At 38.2% G+C, this 25,080-nt stretch overlaps 1 protein-coding gene across 2 annotated transcripts; it reads left to right on the top strand.

Moving 5' to 3' along the window:
- The first annotated feature begins 5,682 nt into the window (after window positions 1-5,682).
- LOC123979776 (solute carrier family 12 member 3-like) lies at window positions 5,683-24,098 on the top strand. 2 transcript variants are annotated; one of them, XM_046063819.1, is made up of 28 exons: window positions 5,683-5,791; window positions 6,542-6,717; window positions 7,113-7,269; window positions 7,785-7,916; window positions 7,999-8,074; window positions 8,530-8,625; window positions 8,872-9,011; window positions 9,427-9,537; window positions 9,656-9,767; window positions 11,133-11,263; window positions 11,343-11,427; window positions 13,042-13,199; window positions 13,346-13,453; window positions 16,181-16,304; window positions 16,527-16,628; window positions 17,922-18,077; window positions 18,227-18,326; window positions 18,664-18,775; window positions 18,975-19,109; window positions 19,473-19,579; window positions 20,260-20,342; window positions 20,450-20,518; window positions 20,896-21,000; window positions 21,376-21,487; window positions 22,010-22,096; window positions 22,603-22,738; window positions 22,830-22,897; window positions 23,276-24,098. In XM_046063819.1, exons 2-28 carry the CDS (start codon window positions 6,557-6,559, stop codon window positions 23,412-23,414), a joined length of 3,102 nt encoding a protein of 1,033 aa, XP_045919775.1. In that variant the 5' UTR covers window positions 5,683-5,791; window positions 6,542-6,556; the 3' UTR covers window positions 23,415-24,098. The 2 variants fall into 2 exon arrangements, with proteins under 2 accessions (XP_045919775.1, XP_045919774.1); XM_046063818.1 differs by lacking the exon at window positions 5,683-5,791 and having other exon boundaries at window positions 6,436-6,717.
- Window positions 24,099-25,080: the final 982 nt, after the last annotated feature.

Genomic DNA, 25,080 nt, shown 5'->3' on the forward strand with positions numbered 1-25,080 from the left:
AGTTTTCAGTCGAGACTCTGGAACAGACAACAGACCTCTGCCCGAGGATCTCAAGGTACGTGCTGGTGCGTATGGGACTAAAAGGTCAGAAATATAACAAGGCGAGAGGCCATGAAGAGCTTTAAAAGTGATCAATAGAATTTTAAAGTCAATTCTAAAACATACTGGGAGCCAGTGTAATGAAGCTAAAATAGGAGTAATGTGGTCATATTTCTTTGTTCTGGTTAAAAGCCTGGCAGCTGAGTTCTGGACAGTCTGGAGTCGATCAATAGATTTTTGGGTTAAACAGGTGAAAAGGCTGTTGCAATAATCCAGGCGTGATGAGATGAAGGCGTGTAAAATGGTCTCGGTGTCCTTAAAAGTTAACATAGATCGAATTTTAGCTATATTTTGTTGATAAAAACATGATTGAACAAGCTTTGTGGTGTGCTGCTCGGAATTTAAATTACTATCAAACCAAACACCAAGGTTCTTTGCCACAGGCTTAATGTGATTTACTAGGGAACCAGCAGATGGCAGTACTTGATTTGCCATCTGCTGGGACCCGATGACCAGGATTTCTGTTTTGTCTGAGTTCAGCTGGAGGAAATTATTTGACATCCATTTTTTAACTTCACAAAGGCAGTTGTTAAGTGAACTCAGCATTCCAGGGTCTGTGGATCTGACGGGCAAGTATATTTGTGTGTCATCAGCATAAATATGAAAAGAAATGCCATGTTTATGGATAATATGTCCAAGGGGAAGCAGATACAAGGAAAACAAAATGGGTCCTAAGACCGACCCCTGAGGCACACCATATTTAACTGGACAGAATGAAGAGACATAGTTGAGACATAGACACGCAAAACTTCCTATTTGACAGGTAGGATGAAAACCATTCTAGAGCAGTACCAGAGATCCTCACCCAGTGCCTCAGTCTGTCTAACATTAAAGTAGACTATAAAAATGTGAACCTTTAGCACACAAACAGCAACACATTAGTTGCATTGATTAATCTGATAAAGACCTCACTGGTCATTTTAACAGTGCAAAAGCAGAATTGAGGGCTCATACACACACGTGCACAGGCCTGCCTTGTTAAAATCTCATGCATCAAATTCCAGCAACAGGGTTAACGTTACTGAGACTGTAACATTACCGAAATTTTAGCAACATTAAAAACTGCCATACAGCAAAAAGCAATACATTACTGTAACGTTAACTGCATTTCTTTTGTAACGCGTTACTCCCAACACTGTTTAAGGCAGACGAAAGTTGCTGTCTAGATTATGAAGCTATTAAAATGCTAACTAACGTTAGCTAACACATATATTAATTCACGTGCTAGCATTAGCTAATGCACACCAGAGTTATCCACCAAGGAAAATATTTCCAAACCCAGAGTGAGCTCAGCTTTAGTTAACTTACACAATTGTGTTGTCTTGCTAACAATAATAAACTTAATTTACTAAGAAAGACAATTTTTGCTGGCAGTCTCTGCGTCTGTCCTCTCTTGCTTGTAACTTGCCAGTCACGCCGCTTTAGCTCTTTTCACATTTAACGTCTGCAGGGATCTGACCGGATATTCTTCTCTTCTGAGTTCTTTTCTTATTATGTCTGTGGTGTCCACCTTCCAAGTCCGAGTCGGTAATGTAAAACAAAGGAAACCTGAGAAACAGAATTATTTCTGGCCAAAAATAGCTGCCCTCTCAACAACAGTTCACACTTAATTTTCACGCTGTGTGATTGGGTCGTCGATTTGAAAACCTTGATTCTGATTGGTCCAACTGAATGCACTGCGCTAGTGGGATGGGCGGGAGGGCAGACTTCGCCCCTGTGTACACATGTGTTTACTGTTTACACACAGAAACAAGTATAACTACATTATGATTTAAAGTATGCTTATTTCTACATGTTGTTGTTTGTTAAGTTAACAACATGTGCTGCTTCCTTCTTGGCCTTATGAAAGAGGTCTCAACTAACTATTTACCTGATTAAAAAAAATGAAAAGAAGGAAAAGAAATGAAAAAAAAAAATGAAATAATAATAACAATAAATGAAAAGTACATTTGTTAAAAAAATATGTTTTAAAAATCATACTTCTGGAAATCAGGCTGAAACGTGGCAATTACATAAATAATTACAATATTTTGCAGTAGCCTACACAATGAAGCATATTTGGCATAAATATATTTTTAACCCACTAAAAGTGTAATTGTTTAACAATGTACTTCCACAAAGTACACCTAAATAGTATTTACTAAGAGCTAAATAAATATATATTTTAATAAATAGACTAAAATGTTGTGAAAAATATACTTTTATTTAAGCATATTTATTAAAAGTTTAATTAAGTATATATTTATTACCAGTTTATTCAAAGTATACTTTTGAGAAGTATGTTAAAGCTCAGGAGAATATATCTTTAAGATACTTGTAGTAAGCATGTTAGGAGTATGAATGTACAATAAGCATACTATGTGAATTTCAAGTATATTTTCAGTGCCTTTAAGAGCACTTCTTTTTCACCTGGGTGTCCGCTTCAGGTGGAATCTCTTATTAAATAACTGGGAGTTCTTTGCAGCTACTACAGCTCATGTTGGGTCAGCATGTAATACTAATAATAGGCAGGTTTGCAAAACATCCATTGAGTAAAGTAGTTACTCACCCTCTTATTGCTATCACTGACTATGTTTTCCTGTTCCCTGCATATCCAACAGATGAGAGCAACACATTTATGAAGGAAAATGGTGGTTGGGAAACATACAAAAATTCTAACTGAGGAGGAAGTACATGACAGGTTCAGCAGCGCTAGTGCGTAAAATGGGATACTAGCTTAGTGGAATGTTAATCACTGTACTTTGAGGGACTTTGTATTTAACTCCACCTACAATTCAGAGGGGAAATGTTCTGTTTTACTCCACTACAATTATCTGACATCTACAGTTACTTTGCAGATTCAGATATTACAAACAAACTGTTTGATCAGGTAATACAATTAGATAAATTTTGTATACACTAAAATATTAAACATTATGTAAAGTGGTTAAAGAGTACTGATGTAGCCAGTGCTTGAAGCGGGCCGGTACGCACCGGTACACAGTACCAGCACCTCAATATTTTACTCTTTGGCACACCGGGACTTTTTCTTGTATACTGGCACTTCTCCCAAGCTGCCGGTCCTCTCCTATGCCCTCTCCATATGAGGTTCTCTGGGCCTACGTGAAGCTCACCTGTTCACGTTCTCGCCTGTCTGCTAATCTCTGTCGGCAGAGACAGAGTAGGCAGAAGAGAAGCTCGGGTGCTTTTCAAACAGCCGTGTGCTGAATGTAGCTCGTCAATGTCACTTTTCGTGAACCGACCAATCACAGCTAGGAGGGGGCGGGATATTTACAAATATTGACAGATAGGTGTCATTTACACTGGGCACCTTTCCCTTAGCGACCTGTCCAGGGTGTAACCTGCCTTTCACCCAATGTCAGCTGGGATTGGCTCTAGCCCCCCGCGACCCTGTACGCAGGATAAGCGGTTGACGATGGATGGATGGATGGACTTTTCCCTTAGCCTCTCCTTCTCCAGATGCCTGCAAGCGTTAAGCACCTCCTCCATTACCCACTTCCTTACTCAAGTCCACGGTCACATCTCCACAGTACACAACCCGGAACAGGCCTTAACCCCACTGGTGTCAAACGATGCACTGTTTCCTCAACTCTAAACCTAACTTAAAAAAGGGCATCAAAGGGGCTTGTGTCTTTGAGCTTGGAAGGAGTTGCCTTGGAGAAGAAATGGGCAGACTATGTAGGCGAGTGAAGAGGATGTAAGAGATGTAAGAGAAGACATCTGGGTCCTTTTTGAGACAGGGATGGGCTTCAGAGTGCTTTGTGTCTGTACCACATCTTTTGTTTTGGAGACGAGTTTTTAGTGTTCCTTTCTGCCCCAGTTCATTCACATCTTTTAACAGTTTTTTTCTCTTCCTTCTCCAACTCCATATCTTCTTCCTCCACTTTGTTTCTCTGTGTAGTTGGTTGTGGTTGCTGTGTCATCTGGCCTGGCTGCTTGTCACAGTGCAGACGACCACACATTTCTTGTGAGAGTGCATTATACAATGAAAGAAAGGACAAAAGGTGAGAGGCAAGATAAGGGAACAGAGGCAGTGGGGAGGAGCAGTGTGAACACTGCATTCCTGGAAAAGTCACTGGGCTTATTTACTTTGACATCAGACACTCATAGATTGTCCTCGTGACCCCTGAGGTGTCTTTTATGTTTTTTTAAAAGTAATCCCACCTACAAAATTATCTGTAAACAATGTCATTATGACAGACGCTCCCAAGTTTACAAGCATGTCAGTCACACTCTTTTAGCAATGTGTCAATACACAAATATATAAAGAGTTATTTCAAATGTTGAAAGTGAAAATATTTCAAAAGCACTCAGTATCTCTAGAAGATGTGGGATACACCAGCACTACACAGTCTAACAAAGTCTAAGTGGAGTCTTGTCTGATTTTGGACTCAGCTACCTTAATGATTTTTCTACCAGCATGGGTGTAACAGGGGACTTTGACCAGGGCACAATAGCATTGTGGGTTTAATAATAGCTGGATACTGGCACTATGAATAATGCAGTGCCAAATGTTTTTTTTTTACCTTGAATGAATTCACTCAGTATGGAGTCTAAAAAGCTTCTTAAACTAAAGGGAAAGTTGGATTACATAACTTACAAAAAATGTAAATTAAAAAGATTAAATTTTGTAATGACAGTATATTAGCTATATTTCAACCTTACCAGGTTTAAGTATATTACAGATAAGGGGGTTTCACCTTCCTGACCTCCTGATACTTGCTTTGTTTATGACCAATTATTTTTCAAATTGTAAAGCTGAAATCACCTGTTGAGTTGAGTAGTACAATATTCTTCTACAATATTTTTCTGTAACCTATTTTCAAGCATTAAACTGTGTGTGTCTGTGTGGACGTTTTTACATGTGTATGCTAGGAGCTAAATTTTCATTGTACCTCACTATCTGTTGTGTACACAATAGATTTAACATGAAACAATTATTAGCTAGTTTTTGAAAAGATATTGATTGACATTGTTTAGTGTCTTCAGGGACACATCTGATGATATTTATGGTCTTTAAGAAAAACTAAAGTCCATGCTGAAGAGTTGGCAAATCTGAAATAGAAAAAAGAATAGAAGAGCAGGCCATCATATTTTTGACATGTGCGTAAAAAATTTAATCAAATCACAAAGACAATGCGTTATACTGAGAGTTGTACTCAACTTTCACTTTTTATATCTGTCAAACTTGCAATTGTTGCTGTCAGAAACATGACACAACAGAAACTAGATATGGAAAAACAAAAACTACAAAAGGTTACCTTGGTATAATTTGGGAAAAAATATACTTTAGGTGTGTTAAAATGTTTCATGGTCAATGTAGAAATTATCCTGTAATCATGAGTGTTTGTTTGAGTCATTTGCTTTATTTCAAATGACAGACTATGTGGAGTACGCTACAAGATTATGCATCAGCAAGGAGCAAAATTATCTGTAATGAAATTATTCATATCTATATTTTTTTTCAGTGTACACTATGCTGAGGTGTGTGCGTGTGTGTGTGAGTATGTGTGTGTGTGTGTGTGTGTGTGTGTGTGTGTGTGAGGGGGAGGGAGGGAGGGAAGGAAGAGTGGAGGGGATGACCCCTACCTCACTGAAGGTATAAATATAAAGTGTAGCAGTGTGAAATGAGAAAAGGAACATATTTCATCTGTTGACGAGAGCGTTTTCATCTGGCATAGAAGACACCAGAGTAAGTACTTAAGACTTGTTTTTGCTTAAAATGTTCTACTAAATGTTGCAGCATTTAAATGTAAATATGATGGTAATTAATACTAACTCATCAATGGAACTGATTCAACAGTAGTGCACAGAAATGTATTTAGGTTTATAGAAACCAAAAGCAGACTTATATCATTAGTTTGCTGGAGCTTATTACAGCATTATGGCCAATATAGAAGGTTAAAAACAATTTCAGTCATTTGTAACATTAATTTATGTTGGTCTCACTGGAAATGAATAATAGCTTTACAAAAACATCTCGTAAAAAATATCACATAGTAAAAGCCTTGTTATCCTGAAAGTTATCTAGCAGGTTAAAACAAAACAAAACGTACACATACACTATTTCTAATGCAGGTGCATGCATTGTAGACAAGTTCATTAAGACAAGCTGAATCAATTAGTCACCTTTTAAAAGTATGAATCGCTACCAGTGAAAAGAAACATTAACCAGCTATAATGGACAGTATAGAATCTTTACAGCGTACTTAAAGCTGCACTGATAATTTATCACTGATAATTTATCAGTGCAGTCAAAGTTCGTTTACAGGTCTTGGGGATTATTACTGTGTGTGTGTAAAAATAGTTGTGTTTAGGCTTTTGTGGCTCAAGAGGGAGTCTGATAAACTGTGTAATTCACTTTTCTGTTAATTGATAATTTTTTATCAATGATCATCAATGTCTCTATCTTGTACACTCTTTAAAAAAATACCAAAAAAAGTCCCATACAGGACTGATGGGGCAGTTAGCATCCAAGCGTGGCTGGTTGGCCCGCTTCTCAACCAGTGATGAAGGACCTCCCAGATACTCTTCACAGCATTTTGACACCAGCATCCATCAACAAGATGGTAACCTCCAAATTCCTCCAACCGCCGTTGTCTCTGACGTGGATTCAAGGTTTGTATTGTTAACTGCTAGAGTCCAGTTTTTCTTTCAGTTGGGCCCAACTTCAGCAAAACTGGTCTATCCTTTATTCTACATTTAAGAATTAGCTATAATTCTATCTAAATGTTAACTTCAGCAGTTCCTGGTTGTCTTACATTATAGGCTGACTCAAACAACAAAATGAAATGAATAAAATGATAGAGAGTGATAATGTGCGATAAAGGTCCTGGCCTGAATTCAAATAACATCTTGATTAAACCTCAAACTTCACATCACCGTGGTAGATCCAGCATGTAGCAACATCGAGTAAGAAACTGCTAAGCGTGACGATTACAAATTAGCTTCAGCATTCACTGCAGTATTTGTTTTTTAAAATAACCCTTTTGTTTGCACCTCCTATCCGCCAGCGCATCAGAGCACCGGGGCTCAAAGACGGAGCAGCAGAGACCTTCCTTCTACAGCACCTTAGACCTGGTGCCCCAGCTGGATCATTATGCCAGTACACTGCCACGCCAGCAGACGAGGAGCCGACCATCTCTTGAGGTTCTCCGCAGGTCATTTGAGGTAAGTTTTTCACCTCTGATGCTTTATTAACACATAGATAACTTTGTGAAATGGTTGCAGTTTGGTTAGGTTTAGGCAACACAACTATTTGGTTCAGAAAACGAAAAGATCATAGTGTGGGTAAAAATATATTTGTCACATTACATGACATAATACGTATTGTAACTTATAACTTTCAATAAGTCACTTCTGGCAGCCTGGTGTGTCTGATACAGGGACTAAAGGGTACCTTTGTGCGTCTCATGAGACGGGGCTAAATTTGATTCATTATCAAAGACTTTTTTAATCCTTCAGACTTAAACATATGATTGAATGTGTCAACTCTGCTTTGTAACCTTAAAACAAAACAGAGTAAAGATTTTTAGTTGTGTAAATATTGGGTAGTCCGCTGACAAGATTACAGTGTTCATTGGTTACAATCAGGTATTCATGTTGTACCCTATGAAGCTGATGACTGGCAAGGTTATGACTGTAATGTCTCTCTCTCCCTCTTTTGTGTAAAATGTTTTTCTCAGGAGCTGGATGTGGCACACACCACCACAGTCGCAGGAGTTACCACCCTGTCAGTCACAGACAGCGATAAGGAAGAATCACAAACTCCGCAGGAAAAAGCTCCCGTTAGATTTGGCTGGGTGACTGGAGTCATGGTGAGAGATTCATACATTGGTTCTTTAAATTGTTTTAACACATGGTATATGAAACAATCTAGTGATTAAACTTTCGTCGCAGATTCGTTGCATGCTGAATATTTGGGGAGTCATCCTGTTTCTCCGCCTATCATGGATCACTTCTCAGGCAGGCATTTGTGAGTTATCACTTCATTCATCCCTGAATTCATTTGTCCTTTGTTCCTTCGTTTTGTGGCTGTAACACTTCATTGTTTGCTCTCACTTTCAACAAATTTAATTGATTTGCCTTTATACAATATGTTGCATGAGAATGGTGTGTGCACATTACTGGTAGAGCTTTATGTCAGGTGCAGGTTACACCTATACAGTCTATGGTTAAACCCAAAGTTAAGGCAAAATAAGTGTTAATTTCCTGAAACACATAATGGGTAGAACCATTGCACAATCATAGCAAATACAAGTTCAAATGCGCCTTGAAAGTCATACTTGATGCCAATCAGTGTTACTGTGCCTGTACACGAGGGAGACATTTCTCTAGCTGAGATGGAGAAGTAGGCCTTGAAATAAATAACAGAACAATATGGATATGCTATCGTAGAAATGATGAATACCTTCATTCATCTTATCTCAGTGTTGACCTGGCTTATTATCCTGATGTCTGTGACGGTGACCTCGATAAGTGCCCTCTCCATCTCTGCTATCGCCACCAACGGGAGGGTGATATCAGGTCAGTGACCTCCTTTGTCTCAAAATTTGTGCAAAGCCACGCGCTTGGAGGTTTGTGGTGATACTTATTGCTTTGTAAATGTTCCTGCCCCACTCAAAACCATACATTTAAAAATAGATTTTTTTCTTTTAGCTTGATAAGATCTCCTCAAAATTAGTTTGTATTTGTACATTAATGGTTTCTGTTTTCCAATCATCTACAGTATTTCATGATCTCTATGTCATTCTTTTTGTGGTTGAACATCAGGTGGGGCGTATTTCATGATGTCACGCTCCCTGGGTCCTGAAATTGGCGGGCCAATTGGGGTAGTCTTTTCCTTCGCAAACGCCCTAGCCTGTGCCCTCCACACTGTTGGCTTTGCAGAGACGGTCCGTGATCTAATGCAGGTACTTATTATACTTTAACTTTCTAAAGATATATTTATAAAAATGTGTTTTGCATAATCCCTGACAATATAGATACTTAACAAGGCAAGAATCCCCAACGCTACACAGATGTTGTTTTCAATTAACTGTTTTAGCTCTCTACTGAAAGTTTTTCATTTTAAATCATGAAATTTGGCTTTAATTTTTAAAGGCACTCTTGCGAATAACATATGTATTTCTTCCTTTGTAAACTGTCTAGTTTTATTTGTCCAATTATAACAGGTCAAATTAAATTAAGCTTATGACTTAATATAATTTCACCTGTTAAGCAAAGCTGACTCTAATGTCTCCACAAAACATTATCTAAATACATACACATATATGTTTGGTTTCTTGTTATGTTTCTTATGTGAATAATTTGGTTGTGTTAATGTAGGAGTTTGGTGTCGTCATAGTCGACCCAGTCAATGACGTCCGTATTGTGGGCGTGATCACGGTGGCTGTTCTTCTGTTGATCACATTGGCTGGAATGGAGTGGGAGTCCAAGGTGACTACAACCTGAAACATCTCACTTTATTTGCTGGATTTGGCCAATACATCTCTTCCTAACATTTTCTCTTTATCATGTATTTTTTCTTCTCTCTCATATTATCTCTGTCTCTCAGACCCAGATTTTGTTCTTTGCAGTTATCATGGTCTCATTTGCCAACTACTTCGTGGGCACAATCATCCCTCCCGGTCCAGAGAAACAGGCCCAGGGCATCTTTGGATACCGCAGTGAGTTCAGGCTTCCTACAAGGAATTAGTGCATTTTTAATACATTCACATGGTTACATTTACATTTACTCATTTGGCAGACGCTTTTACCCAAAGCGACTTACATTTGAGGAATAACAAACAACCATCAACAGAGCATCAGATCCAGCACGAGATTTACAACTGACAATACATACTAGGAAGAGCACTATTAAATACTAGTAAGAGCTAATAGCCCCTGTGATGGACTGACGACCTGTCCAGGGTGTACCCCGCCTTTCGCCCGAAGTCAGCTGGGATAGGCTCCAGCCCCCCCGCGACATTGTACGCAGGATAAGCGGTTGACAATGGATGGATGGATGAAGAGCTAATAGCACATATGGCATAAATGGGGTAAATACTAGGGAAGAGGTAACAAAAAGTGCAATCAATACAAGATAATTGTAAGGGGATAGAAGAAGAGCATAGGAAGTGCATGTTAGAGGTTCGGAGTTAGAGGTGTTATAAAAGGAAATTTTCTTGGAAGAGATGAGTTTTCAAGAGCTTCTTGAAGTTAGAGAGGGACGCCCCTGCTCTGATGGCATGTGGTAGCTTGTTCCACCATCGTGGTGTTAACAGCCGGGACAGAGATTGCTTTGTGTGTAGGGAAGGCAAAGCCAGGCGGAATAGTACAGAAACGCAGTGACTGTAACTTGATGAAGGGATCATTGTATTGATGTATTAATTGAAAAATAAATAAAGTGCACATATTTTGAATATTTCAACCAAGACAATCTGCTGAGAAAAATCAGGGTTTTGAAATAGGATTTCCAAAAAATATTTTTACAGCTCAAACTTTCTGTAGTTTCACGTTGTTTGAACAGGTTTTTTATACAGTCCCAATTTTCATTTGTGTGAGTGCATAACGTCTGTGATAAAAATCAGTTTTACCTAATTTACTCCCACAGAAACAATCTGGATTTTTTTTCACTGATAATGTCAAACAGGTTCTCAGTGCCAAAATGCTTGCAACAATGCCTGGAACAAAAAAAGTATTTGACCAGAAAAGTAAGGGACTATCCTCCCGAGAAGAACAACAGAATCAGTCTTGTCAGAAAGCGCCCCAAAATGACATGTATGTACGTTCAAATGACAAAGCATTTAAGCAGCGGTAGTACTTATAACAAGAGAAAAGGAGGACATAAGGTATATGTCCTCCTTAGATTTTTATAGAACAACCTTGGGAGGAGGTTGGGGTGGACTGTACAGTGGATGGGTCGATGTCGAGTCAACAAAACATTTTTAAGCACGACCATGATCGTTCCGTAACCGTAACCATGTGGTTGTTATTTTAGCCATGATGACACACATTCCCTAACCATAGGGTTTTTTGTTGCCTGTCACCAGGTGAGATATTCATATCGAACCTAAAACCAGACTGGAGAGGACCTGAAGGCAGCTTTTTCCAGATGTTTGCCATTTTCTTCCCCTCCACCACCGGCATCCTGTCTGGAGCCAACATCTCTGGAGACCTTAAAGTATAAAGAGAAAGAAAGCAGAGGCACACTTCTTACATAACAACCACCACGATGTTGACTTGTGTATTTCCTTTTGCAGGACCCTGCTACTGCTATCCCCAAAGGCACACTATCAGCCATTTTCTGGACTACAGTGAGCTATCTACTAATTTCTGTAACTGTTGGTAAGCGACAACATTACATATTTTGTGTGGATTTGCTTCTTATTGGTTTAATTATTGATTAATTATTTGATTATTTGAAATGCTCGATAGTTTGGAGGGAGAGCCTGAGGGCATTGAGCCTGAGTATTTATCACTCATTTAAGGGCAGTGTCATCAGTGTACTGCATGAGCGTGAGATGGTTGATGACCCCAAAATGGTAAAAAATATAATAAAAGGGAGGGATCTGACATCATTTATTAGAGATCTTTATGGGTCCACATTTTGGATGTAAAACATCCTTGTGGATAATGTACCCAAACTCAACATGCTTAAATTATTTTTTTTTAAGTTTCCCAAATAAGTCAGTACTAATCCAGGTAGACTCAAATGTTGTGCATTTCTGTTTAAAACAATACTCACAGATAAGACTTAGTGATATTTGAAAAACATTTAATTACTACCTAAGGTGTTTACAAGTGAATAAAGTGAAATAATTGTGGTATGAATAATAATTATAATGCTAAGATCAAGATTAAACAGTAAGCAATTTTTAGGTTATTGTTCTGTTTGGCAATAGTAAAAAGGAGTAATTTGTTTCAGGTATCAGGTAGGACGACTGGACTTTGGTTATGGGTCTAATTTCTATATGATCTAAATCTAAATGTCAGAGCTACTCGACATCAACTTCTGATCACAAGCTACGGGTAGTTGGCCATACTGTTTTGCAGCTTTGTCAGCGAGATCCTTTCATGGGCCACAAACTGTACAGCTTTCAGAGGGACAATGTCCACAGTGATAATGGAGTTGGTCAGATTAGACAGTGGATTGGTCATGGTGGTTTCTCGGATTGTCATTGGTAGCAGCTGAGAAAGTCTTATTACAGAAACAGTTTCCAGCAGGCGTTAGACTGTACATATAGTAGGCGAAATAGTTCCTCTTGGTGAAGAGCAAAAATGTAGTAGGTCAAAATGGCAGAGAGTGACTAAAAGTGTCTTTGGTTTGTATCTAAGACTTTTTCAAGGTGGGGAGTGAAATTACCTCTAGATTAAAGCGGAGCTACTGTGTGTGCTGCCAAGTTCCATTTTTTGATTACAGTCATAGAGGAACAGTAAAGAGCAAAGTTTGGCTCAGTCTTTCTTTTACAGGAATGCCCCTCAGAATTGTCTGCATCTGTTGATTTTATCATCTCTTCAACGCGGTGTGAAAGAAAGAGCTTGTTAGCTGTCTGTGTGTATGTGTGTGTGTGTGTGTGTGGTTGTGGGTGAGTTTCATAGTGTCTTTATGATCCCAGCTTAGTTGTTAATTCTCGTTATCATGAACAACACCTAGGTCATGGAGGAGTTACAGACGGTTTTATCAGTCAGCAAAGTGTTAAAACTGGCCCTTTCACAGTTTCGGAGTGATGAAACAGCTTTTAATTGCAAATAAAGTCAGTCTGGAATGTAGTTTTCGTCTAGCCTGGGGGAGCTAATCAGTCGGTCTCTGTCTTTGATGTACTGGTCCAGAATAGAAGCACAAATACTTGATGCCGTATCACTACAAACCTGCACAAAAATGTTTAGTTTGCTGAAATTGCAGTATGAAATGTCACATTACATTATGAGTATATTATTTACATCTTCATTCACCTCCAGCATCGTGTGTGGTGCGGGATGCCTCTGGTAACATCACTGACATCCTGACTGGAAACATCACTGACGACTGTGTGGGTCTGTCATGTAACCTAGGCTGGAACTTCACAGAGTGCATCCAGTCACAGTCTTGTGAATATGGCCTGGCCAACAACTTAAAGGTATCATTCACTCTAGAAGGCCTTTAATCATCATGGAATGAAAAGGTGGCTTTTTTTTAAATCAAAAACTCAAATCCTGTATTCATGACTGTTTAAGACATGTGATAATGTAAATACTCCTTCCTATTGATGACTATTCCAACCAGGTACTGGGCCAAATCTCAGGTTTCTACTACCTCATTACTGCCGGTATCTTTGCAGCCAGCTTATCGTCTGCCCTCGGCTTCCTCGTGTCCGCCCCTAAAATCTTTCAGGTGAGAAACCACAGCCACACCCTGATGTTACGCTAAATTGTACTTTTACTAGCAAAAAATTATACAATTCTGTATTTTTAAAAAAACAATAAATGTAACATTAATAAACAATTAGCTTTGATAAGTGGGGGAGTTACACGTTTTATTCTGTATTATTCCAGCTTTTAGACAGCACAGCAAGATGTTTAGGACAGTTGCCAACCACATGCGTGCTTTTCAGTTGACGGGAGTCGTTTAAAAACTAATACCAAGCAAGATGGACAAAATTACACAAAGGCTTCAAGGGAAAAACAGAAATAAAACTTTGAAGATAGATAAAGTAAAATAAGAAGATGGAGAAGGAATCTTAAGGATGGTGTCCTCATGCGCAAGTTTTGAAAGCTCAAGAGCTGTTTGAGGTAGGAGTTTTTAAAAAAGAGAGTGAGACAAAGGAGATCGTTTCTTTGATTTGACCTCTCTCTGGGGCATAAAACTGTGGTCAAGTGACTTGCTGTGTATTTTGACTCTTGGGATTTTAACCGTAATGTGTTTTGTGACTATATTATATGCATTTAGTCACATTACTCCTTCCACAATGACCAAAACCACAGAATTGTATAAACGGTCATTAAATCATTAATTTCTACACAGTAATAACCAGAAGTGTGTATCTGCAAATATCTTTGGTCTCATTGATTAAAGTATTCTTAAAGTCAAGACATTCTGAGTATCCTTACAGTTGTTAAATGTAATTTCTAATGATAAGAGAGAGGGAAAACTTATTCTAGTTCCTAGACATTCACAACATAATTAAAAATAAAATAAAATAAAATCAAGTCTTAAAAACAATTCTGACTCATAGCATACTTAATTACTTCTTGTGGTCAAACCTAAATTTTAATATTCTTAATAAAGAAAAGGGGAAAGAGATTAACTAAACAAACTAAAGCAAAGTTAACTGCACAGGTTTTAATGCTTTTAACCTTACACGACGATGAATGGTCACAACATGTAATGGTGATAATACTTTTAGCTAGAATTCTAACTATCTAGCTGCTACACATACAGCATCTTTTACTTATCTAGAAAAGAAAGATGAAGTGAACAAGAAACAAGAGTACAGAAGCCCTAAGTGGCCATCGATTCAAACTTTTTTTTTACTCCGTTTTCCTGAGATAACGACTGTTGTTTGCCTGTGATAACGGGATAATTTTCCTGTGATCTCGAGATATCAAAACAGTAGTTTAACAGTGGTTTAATGTTAAGTTCACTACATGTATCAGTGGTTAGCTCATTTGGTAGAGCACAGGACACTTGGTCTTGTGGGTATGATCCTCATGGAAGACAAACTTTTTTATCAAAATCCTCTTCAACAAAATTCCTATAAAGAGACTGGCGATTGGTCCACATCCATCAAACCTATGGACTTTTCTTTTCCCCATCATTAACAGTCAGAGGAAATTCCTGTGCTTCTCATTCAGGGGAATCCATTTAAGGTTACATATTTCATGACGGCTATTTCAGAACCTTTGAAATAGCCGCCAGGAAATGTATGATTGGATTCCCCTGAATCTCTTCATAACAACTTTGTTGAAGAGGATAATAAAAAAAAACACACAAAAGAAGAAAAAAAATGTTATCAAGAGTCAAAACTGCAATCCTTGGATTATAAATCCTGCACTCTTACATCTGAGCTAACCAGTCACACTATATAGAACTCTGAAATTATCCTAAAGAAACACCCCGGCCGACCCCTGTATTTAGCTATGGTTTGTTATTTCGAGATCACGAGAAAATTATCCTGTTATCATGAGAAAACGGTGTAAAATAAATATTTGAATGGAGGGCCGCTTAGGTCTTCCGTACAGGAGAAAGACTACCCAGGTTAATATAAATCACAGATTTTAAGGATTTAATTACTTTTGTATGGTATGAAGAGTCAAATTATCTTTTGACCTCTAGATGCACTACTGTAGAATTAGGTTAGTTTCAATGTAATTGGAACTACTTTACTACTTTACTTTTAGACCGTACAAAAATTGGACTGTTAACGAGAGAAACACACTAGAGTTTATGGTCCATGTCTGGTGATTGTTATCTCTTTTTTTTACAAGATGTGAAGCAGAAAGGGGGTTATAGACTTTGGCTTGTGTGTGTGAGAGATAGAGTAAACAGAAGGATAAATTTCCACTCAGTCCCACTATAACAAACCTCAATGCCATATAGAGTTGAGATGGGTCAGTTTCTTGCCTGGAACAAGAGCAAAAGTGGTCAAATAGTTTCTTTATAGTGGTAAAAATTTCAGTTTAGCATGTAGGTGTGAGGTTGCCCAGGCGAGCCTTATTGGCTGGAAAAATCTGTTTGTGAGTGTTGTTTTCATGTTCTTCCAAAAGTGCTCTGCAAGTCCATTAATCTTTGAGAATAAACCTTCCTCTAGTTCTTGGTGGGTGAAGGTTGTCGTGTCCCATACTCATACCCTCATACTCATGTAGCCTTTTTATGGTTCGGGCAGACTGTGAACATTCTGTCCCACCTTCAGAACAGTGGCTGGCTTTCCACATTTTGAACAAGGATTGGTTAAGACAAATGACACCACCGTCCATGAGAGCTCTGCCATGTTAATAGTTTGCAAATATCAATAATAATAAATAAGAAAATAGCATGAAGCATATAATGGAATAAAAGAATGTATAAATGTAGTAAAGACTAACATGATGCGCATTTTATGTTTTCTGCCTTATCTTCCAGTGTCTGTGCAGAGACAACATATACCCGTACATTGGATTCTTTGCAAAGGGTTATGGGAAAAATGATGAGCCGCGCCGGGCCTATTTACTCTGCTCCATCATTGCTGTGGCCTTTGTTCTCATTGGTGGGTGTGCTTTAATGCTGTCGCTGTTTTATTATTGGAATTATTTCTTTCTTGTTATGTGCTAATCTTTTCACAAAGAGCTGTTTTTGTTCTTGTTGAAACAATTCAATATTAAAGTAAAGAGAAAACAGTTGAATGAGTTTTCATACATTTGTGATTACCAATATCCAGTTCTGGATTTGTAATGTGTCTTTGATTTCTCTCTCTCCTGTTTCGTTACAGCTGAGCTGAACACTATCGCAGCCTTGATCTCCAACTTCTTCCTGTGTTCCTACTGCCTCATCAACTTCAGCTGCTTTCACGCATCTATCACCAACTCCCCTGGTGAGTTACCTACACTACAATGCATAACTCATCCAGACTAAATGACAAAATTGCATTGTCATCACTTTCCAAAATGACCCATATGAACTTTCCTGTGCAGTCACCGCTATGACTAAAGTTTAGGCTCACAGAAACTTTGTGGTCATAGTTAAAAGTGAGTGTTGAAAGGAAATAGGAAACAAACTGCAGTGTCTTGCATCAAAGTCGATCACTTTGCTGAGCCACACATGCTCTCCAGCCTCCTTCCTAAGTTGTTCCGCCTTCACTGATCAGATCAGAGATTAGATCCTAGTGAATGAAAATGTTCTTCCTTGTACATTCCTGTAATTACAGAAGTTTCAACCTTTGCTTGATGTTAGTTTTAGACTAATCTTGCAAAGTCATTATGTAATAATTATGGAAGCTGATTGAGAAACAGCTCTATCTGTATCTGAATTTCATCATCACAAGAAGGACAGTTAAAAGTAAAGTTTTCTTCCAAACATTAAATCATATAGAATTTGGGTTAAAGAAATCAGCCTGTTGGTTTTTGTCCAAATTCTGTCTACAAGTTTTTCAGCATGTGTTGAAATGCAAAGTTAGTGGCTCAATGTCCAACCTCACAGACTCACAGACATTGAGGTGCGTTCCCAGTAAGTCTGTGAGGCCGTATCCGTTTCCCAGAATTCATAGCATTGTAACGTAAAAGATAGGAGTTAGAGACGAAGAAAAGCGGTAAACAAACAAGCATGGAAGGAAAAAAAACCTGACGTTAACATGGTTAGAAAAAAAAGTTTACATGGACTTAAGATGGTACATAGAACTCATTATATCAGAATATTGCAGTCACCTTATTACACACCTAGTTTATTTAACTATTCAATTTAGTCTTTGCTTAATGATGCTGTTTTGACCAACAATATTGGTTATTGCATTGATTATTGACAAATATAGATTATTATTCACTATTACCTCTCATCCACTCTGTAGGGTGAGAGCCTGCAAGACATATAAATCACACAATTGGAAAGTAAAAAACATAAAATAAGTGTGTAACATGTTGTCAAGGTAATGTGATAATGTCGCAATGTGCTGTCCTGTTCAGCATAGCATTTTGAGTCTTGCACTCAATCACTTACCAAGTGATGTCAGTTAAGTCTTAGGGAGGACATTGAGATTGGGCCATTGAATGACCAGACACAGCCATTTGCCCTTTGCCCGCTATATTGGACATAGGTGTGGCTATGTGAGAGTAGAGGTTACGTGTTATATGCCAAATGAAAATCCTCTATTTCTCATTGTCGCCCCCTTGAGGTTGGAGGCCGTCATTTCACTACTACAGTAAGTGGTCAGCTTTGTTTGGAGCAGTCATCTCTGTGGTGCTGATGTTCCTGTTTACCTGGTGGGCTGCTCTCCTCACCTTCTGTATCATCTTCTTCCTGTTTGGATACGTCAACTACAACAAGCCAAGTGAGTCTGAAACAAATTATATGTTTTGAGGCAGCCTAGATTAGAGTGGAAAAATTCAGAACTGTATGATTTTTCTCCCTCTGTTAGTTTTGTTTCTCAGGTTTTTTTTCCATAGTCACCTCACTTGTGTGTTGTTTTGACATCCACAGAGGTAAACTGGGGTTCATCAGTCCAGGCGGGTACATACAACATGGCTTTGTCATACTCTGTCTCTTTGTCTGGTGTCGAGGATCATGTCAAGAATTTTAGGTGAGCGAATAGACATCTCATATTATCTATCGATAACCCTCCCATCACATGTCAGCTGATGTTTGTATGAGATGTGTTACAATGTGAGTGAGTTCCAATGTTACCTCATCAACAGTGAGTGCAGCGTTGGTATATAAGCACCACTATATACCACTGTATATAGACTTCTCTCTAATGGTATTTGTCTTATCCATTTTGTAACTGGAATTTGATCTCATACTTCTTATTTAGTGGAATAGTACTGTATTTACATTTTATCATTTAAAAGTGATTATCAATGGTGATAGTATTGCGTGCCTGTTGACCCTTATCTGTGTCCTCCGATGTGTTCTTTCAGACCACAATGTCTCGTCCTGACTGGGCCACCAAACCAGCGACCAGCTCTCGTGGACTTTGTTGGTTCTTTCACAAAGCATATAAGCCTCATGATCTGTGGAGATATAATCATGGTCAGTCTCAATAATGTTGTTCTCAAAAGGAAAATAAGAGAGATTAATATATCTTTGTATTACAGAAGCAATCTAATCGTTAATACCTTTACAGTCTCTTTTCTTCAGCCATGTTTTACTCATCAGGGTGAATGGCTTTAGCTCTCTTTTGTCTTTCATTAAGTAATTAAAGAGATCACTGGATTCCCGACTCCTCTAGGAAAAGGACAGGCAGACTCGGCAGCAAGATGCCACAGATTGGTTGGTGAAGTGGATGAACAAGAGGAAGGTGCGCTCCTTTTATACTGCTTTCACTGCCGACAGCCTCAGAGTTGGTGCTCGACACTTGCTACAGGTAAAACATCTCTTATTTGAGAAGCTGCATGTGTTTGTCTGTGGGAAGTAACTACAGCTTCAATTGCACACAAAAATTTGCAGGATGACAACCTGTTAAACATGTTCTACTATCTCCTTCTCACAATTTTGGTTGTTGGTAAATAGTTTGTCTCAATGCCCACAGATGGATCTGCATTTCTTTTTGTATTTACATCACTTCTAATTTGTTTGTTAGGACACTTACTACTTTATATTTGGTCCTAAACATTACTTTCAATAGAGCGTTTGATTATCCTGGGATGCAGTATTTCTACTTACGGTGTGTTTTTATTTGTATTTTATGAAACTAAACTTTTTGTTCTGATTTGACATTTTCTTCAAGGCTTCTGGTCTTGGCAAGCTGAAGCCCAACACTCTGGTCCTGGGCTTCAAGGCAAACTGGGGGGACAGTTCTCCTGAAAGCATTGAAGATTATACCAACACCATATAGTAAGTGTGGTTAAAGAAACAGAAGAAAAACTTTCTCGGTTTTACTGGCAATGAAAGGTTACACAGCTCTCTGTTGCGAGGAAATACTGCAACTTTTAAAAATACATTGCTAAGCTAAGAGTAAGGCTGTGAGAGACTTCCACTAAGCTGGCAGTTTAAACTAATGCAGTCTACAACAGTCCTGCAACAGACCACCTTTGTGGTGCTGTCAGACTGTATTGCATTACAATTTATCTGTTATTGAGATTACCCTCATTGATATAAATGGGGTTGACAAAATAATAGAGATGCATGTCATGCCACAGACTACATCAAATCAACACCTCTCTATAACGGTTTCAACATAAACTGATTATTATGAGCTTCATGAAGGTAGGATTTATTGCAGAACTCTTGTGTAAGACTGCATTAGTTTTAACCACTTAATAATAATAATAATAATAATAATAATAATAATAATAATAATATAATAAAAATGAACTGGTAGCTGAGTGTGTAATGCTGCCTTAACAAAATAAGTTGTTGACAATGTGTCAAAAGTGGGAATATACAATCCAGTCTGTGCAGTTACAGGCGCAGTAAGAACAAGTGGTATTAATACAACAATCTATGTTAGCATAGCTAGCTTTAAAACACTCATCATAAGTTACTCTTCTTTTCTTACTTTGCTTTTTCTCTAGTGATACCTTCGACTCCAACTACTGTTTATGTATCTTGAGGATGATGGACGGGCTGGATATCTCTGACCAGTTTGATTTTGAAGGTTGGGAATCCAGACTTTATTATCCGTGTGCTTTCCTACAACGTGACTCATTTGTATAATATGCAACTAAAACAGCTATGTTGAAGGATGTAACGTCTGTCTTCCAGTGAACGAGGGCTTTGAGCCTGATGAACCTGTTGAAAATGACGACCAGCAGTCTCCAGAAAGGGATTCAGGTGAGCACTTACTTTTATGCACACATACAAATTAGACTTGAATGTGTAGGGGACGTTATATTTACCTGCATTCACTCCTGAAGGATCACTGGTACCATTTATCTACATCAACCTGTAAATAGAAAAAGGTTTTTAGCTCCAGCTCCCACTTTTAAAAATGTACATTATGTTACATTTTTGACTAGAATGTTTAATGTACAATGTACGTTTAACCCTATGCTGCTCTGTTCTCACTATGTCACCACCTCATGTGTTAGTTATTCTCTATATTTGGACATCTCATAGTGCATTATTACTTTGTTTGTTGTGCCTATATTACTCAGTAAATATATAATTATTGCCTGTGCACCTAACTCTTCCTCCTCCTGCTGTTACAGTTGTCAACATCTTCGATAAAGGCGACAGTGATCAGATTAAGACAGTGTTTCAGAACGACCAGGGGAAGAAGACCATCGACATCTACTGGATAGCTGATGATGGAGGTGAGCACAAAGAGGTTAGATGAAACAAAAATCCAAACAGCACAGGCAATAATCCAAAGTTCAACAATCCACAAAGACATCAATAACACAGGTAGGAAACACTGAGGACTGGCAGGCACACAACTCACGAAGACAATCCAACAACTAACAATGGAAGAACACTGACTTAAATATACAAAGAAGGAGCGAGGTGATTGCAAGATACAGGTGGAAACAATCAGAGAGAACTAAACAAGCACACAAGTGGGAGAAACAAAATAAGAAGAAGTGAAGTGAACACAGACACAAGAGGAAGGGTGTAAAAAATAAAACAGGGAATACCAAACTCAAAACTCAGAACCATGACAATATCTCTTCTTCGTCTTGTCTTTGAAGGTCTGACTCTGCTGGTGCCTTACCTGCTCACCAGGAGGAAACGCTGGCACCGCTGTAAGATCAGAGTCTTCATTGTGGGAGATCAGCAAAACATGGAGGAAGGCCGCAATGAGTGAGTTTTCTCTGTTTTACCAATAAGTGGATAATAATGAAAAATAATAAGTAAAAATTTCCCACAGGTTTATGGTCCATCCTGGTACCCGTGTAGTTTTTTCACTTTTTCTGAGCTGCAAAAATAATTCACATTGCACAATACTTGGATTTAAACACCAAGACTATATATAGACTCAAGTAATGGAGGAGAAGAAAGAAGTAAATTAAGGAAATAGGTATACAGTTCAGTATCTTGTCTACAACTTTGACATTTTTGTGAAGATCTGCAGTCCAGAGAATAATTTAATCGGGGCTTGTAATGATCTTTTTTAAACCAAATGGTTTTATATCAAATCTTATGCATTTATTCATGGAGTTTTATTAGATTGTAAGTTGGTAGATGTAGTCTGGAGTATTTTGTACAATACATAAAGATTTCAGATTTCTCACTCCAGTTCAAGGACACTTCTGTTGCAGAATACAATCTGGTGGATGCTGGTCTGTGGAAACTGATGTTCATATAGACTTTTGTTTTGTTTAGGATGATAGCTCTGCTGAAGAGGTTTCGTTTGGATTTCAACGATGTTACCGTCATGACGGACAGTGAGAGGCGTCCAAATGCCAAGAAGTATGTCCACAAAACCTTCACATTCACTGTCAGAAGTCACAACATACACTGAAAACGGATCAGCTGTACGGACACAGGAAGTGATCAGTCTATAACAACAGGCTGTCATTTTCGCTACCTTGCAGAAACCCAAGTTTTAGGTGTAGCTTTATTTTGAATGAACAAATTACAAAACACTAAAGCTACCACTGCAATATTTGAAATTTTCTGACTCTATCCAAGAGGTCACCCCCATGTTTGTCCACACAAACAATATAATCACATACAAATGTTTTAAAAAGAAAAAATAACTATTAAAAACAAATGACAGCCCTGGGAATTTCACCAAAACTTTTCATAATCTTACTTACTGTAGAGAAATTGCCATATTCAAACTATTTAAATTAAGATAATATGTTGCAAATATTATTGGTCTTTGAATCTTCACAGACTAGACTTTTGTATTTTTTTTCTCTGTCCTTAACTGCACACTGATTTCTGTGCTTCTGTTCTTCCTGCTTCTGCAGTCTGAGTCGGTTTGTGGACAGTGTCGCCCCCTTCAGGCTATATGATGAACAGCAGGAAAGTGTCTCAGTTCAGGAACTGAAACAAAGCAGCCAGTGGAAAATATCAGACAAAGAGTTTGAGGCCTTCAAGCTTAAGGTCTGTCTGTTTATGTGTGAATAAACTCAAATGTCTCTGTGTATGAGGCCCATCAGTGAACAAACTTACTTTTATTTCCTCCCTCTTACAGTCTGAGAGAAAAGTGAGGCTGAATGAAATAATCCGGAGGAATTCCCAACATGCTGCTCTCGTGCTTGTGTGAGTACATTGTTTAAATGATCAGTTCAGGTCAGAATATGACAGGTACCTGCCATATTTGTGTTTGAGATCCTGACTTGCAGGGAGATGGTAATGATCATTTAACTTGTCAGTGTCAATGGGCCAGTGTCTCAATGTAACACAGAATGAAAACAATACATTGCCTGATGTCCACATAGAAAATAGAGTCCCCAGACCATGTTCTTACATCTATGGCAGTGTGATTCAGACCTAACAAAGACATGAGGGGGACTAGCTCTATCTGGGTTCACTGCAAATGACAGTATGCACTAATCTGATGTGTATTAATATTATATTGATATTTGTTCTTGTTGTGCTGTTTTCTTATGTTCATGTAAATGTGATGGTTTTATCCAGGAGCCTTCCTGTGCCACACAATGACTGCCCCAGTGCTCTGTACATGGCCTGGCTGGATACTTTGACCTATGGCCTCCACTGCCCCGTGGTGCTGATACGAGGAAACCAGCAGAACGTCCTCACTTTTTACTGCCAGTGAATCCTGTCTAACAGGGTTGCATGTTTTGAGACAATTTGTACAGAATGAAATGATTGGCCGTGCTTGTTATTTATTGATTGCTGTTGGAATGGGAATACATGGGAAAAAAATATGAAATGAATTGCCAGGGAAAAAGCTAAATAAATCTAATATGTGAAATAAGTAAAAACCAATGCAGTTACTTGCTTCACTGTCATCAAGATCATGTTCACCTGCCAGTGAAAGCAGAGAAAGAGGAGGACTATAGCACTCTCAGTGTTACTCAGCTGGAGCCACAAACTGATACAAGCCAAAGAGGTTTTGATGAGCTGTTCTGGGTTGGCTGAGTCTCCAGAACAGCTTCATCACACCTTAGCATAAAATCTACAAATTTCTACGAAAGGGATGAAAACAATTCTTCCAAAAGATATTACCTTGTTTGGTGTTTTGATGATGGTGGTGGAGAGCACCATCTAACATCTCGCTCCATAATCTCCTGTAAATGTCAAGTTGAGTTGAGATCTGGGCCTTAGCACATGAGCCATCAATTACTTATATAATTTAACGTGCCCTTATGGAAGCATCTGCATTTAATATGCTGCTCTACTTCCTTTTTATTTGTCAGCCATCTCTGCAGATACACTATATTTAGATTGTTAACTGGGGAATTTAAGAACTGATCATCAGAAATCAAGATAAAACAAATAAAAATCAATAAAAAGCTTGAGAATATGGAATGAACACACGCACACACAGAGGATGTGTCCAGAATCACTACCCATTTACTACATTGTATATCTTATAGATCATACAATCTTACTGTCCTTGTTGCTGTTACTGATGAACAGTCCACTAATAGTATGTTGCACAAGGGTCTTTTCTTTTTGTCTGCTTAATAAATATAATAAATTACAACTATTCTAAAGGAAATTAACTTCTTTCTGTCAACCATGGACACTTTGCTGGTGATGAAAAAATCTAAGGCCGCAAGCGGTAATGACTGGAATGAGTTACCATTTCAAAATAAAATTTCCAAACAAAAAATCTATATTGTTTGCAACATTTATTCTTTTTGTATTTATGTATTTTAAATGATAGGTTTATATTTTTTGAGGGTGTCTTAAAATATTATATAGCCTACTTGTGTTTACATTCAAATTGCCTCTTTCTCACACCTATCCCTTTATTGCTGCTCAGCAACAAAACACTTTTCATGGAAACACAAAATGAGAATTTCGTACTAAAAACTACCTTTGGAAGATGATTTAGCCTCTTTCATTGTACATGTGCATGTCAGTATTGTGTCAAGATAGACATGAAAACATATTAACTTATTCTTTAACATCTTGCATGGCTCACAAACAGATAAATACACCAAATCCAAATGTATTTGTTTTTACCCTCCTCAGCATCCCAGACAGAAGCTCTTACTGGCCGTCTGCTGTCTTTGGAAACACCAGTTTAAAGTTATAAGTCTGTTAGGGTCCAAAACATTAGAAGCTGCCAAGCCACATAAGTAATTACAGGGCGGTTACACTTTATTGCACCACACTCTACAGATTCCTCTCAACTTTGACTACAGAAGTATGTGTCTATGTGCTCTACTAAATAGTATTAGAGTTCACATCCTAATCCACAGATCTGGAGAAGAGTGAGAGAAGCTCAAGCTAACAATTTACAGAGAACG

The sequence above is a fragment of the Micropterus dolomieu genome, linkage group LG12 (assembly GCF_021292245.1).
Source record: "Micropterus dolomieu isolate WLL.071019.BEF.003 ecotype Adirondacks linkage group LG12, ASM2129224v1, whole genome shotgun sequence".
NCBI classification, from domain to species: Eukaryota; Metazoa; Chordata; class Actinopteri; order Centrarchiformes; family Centrarchidae; genus Micropterus; species Micropterus dolomieu.

Excerpts from the sequence above, each read along its gene's own strand:
- LOC123979776 (XM_046063819.1), top strand. The coding sequence starts at position 6,557 with ATGGGGCAGTTAGCATCCAAGCGTGGCTGGTTGGCCCGCTTCTCAACC. Across the intron at positions 11,264-11,342 it reads ACATCTCTGGAGACCTTAAA|GACCCTGCTACTGCTATCCC; the intron begins GTATAAAGAGAA and ends TTCCTTTTGCAG. Across the intron at positions 18,776-18,974 it reads TCTGTGGAGATATAATCATG|GAAAAGGACAGGCAGACTCG; the intron begins GTCAGTCTCAAT and ends CGACTCCTCTAG.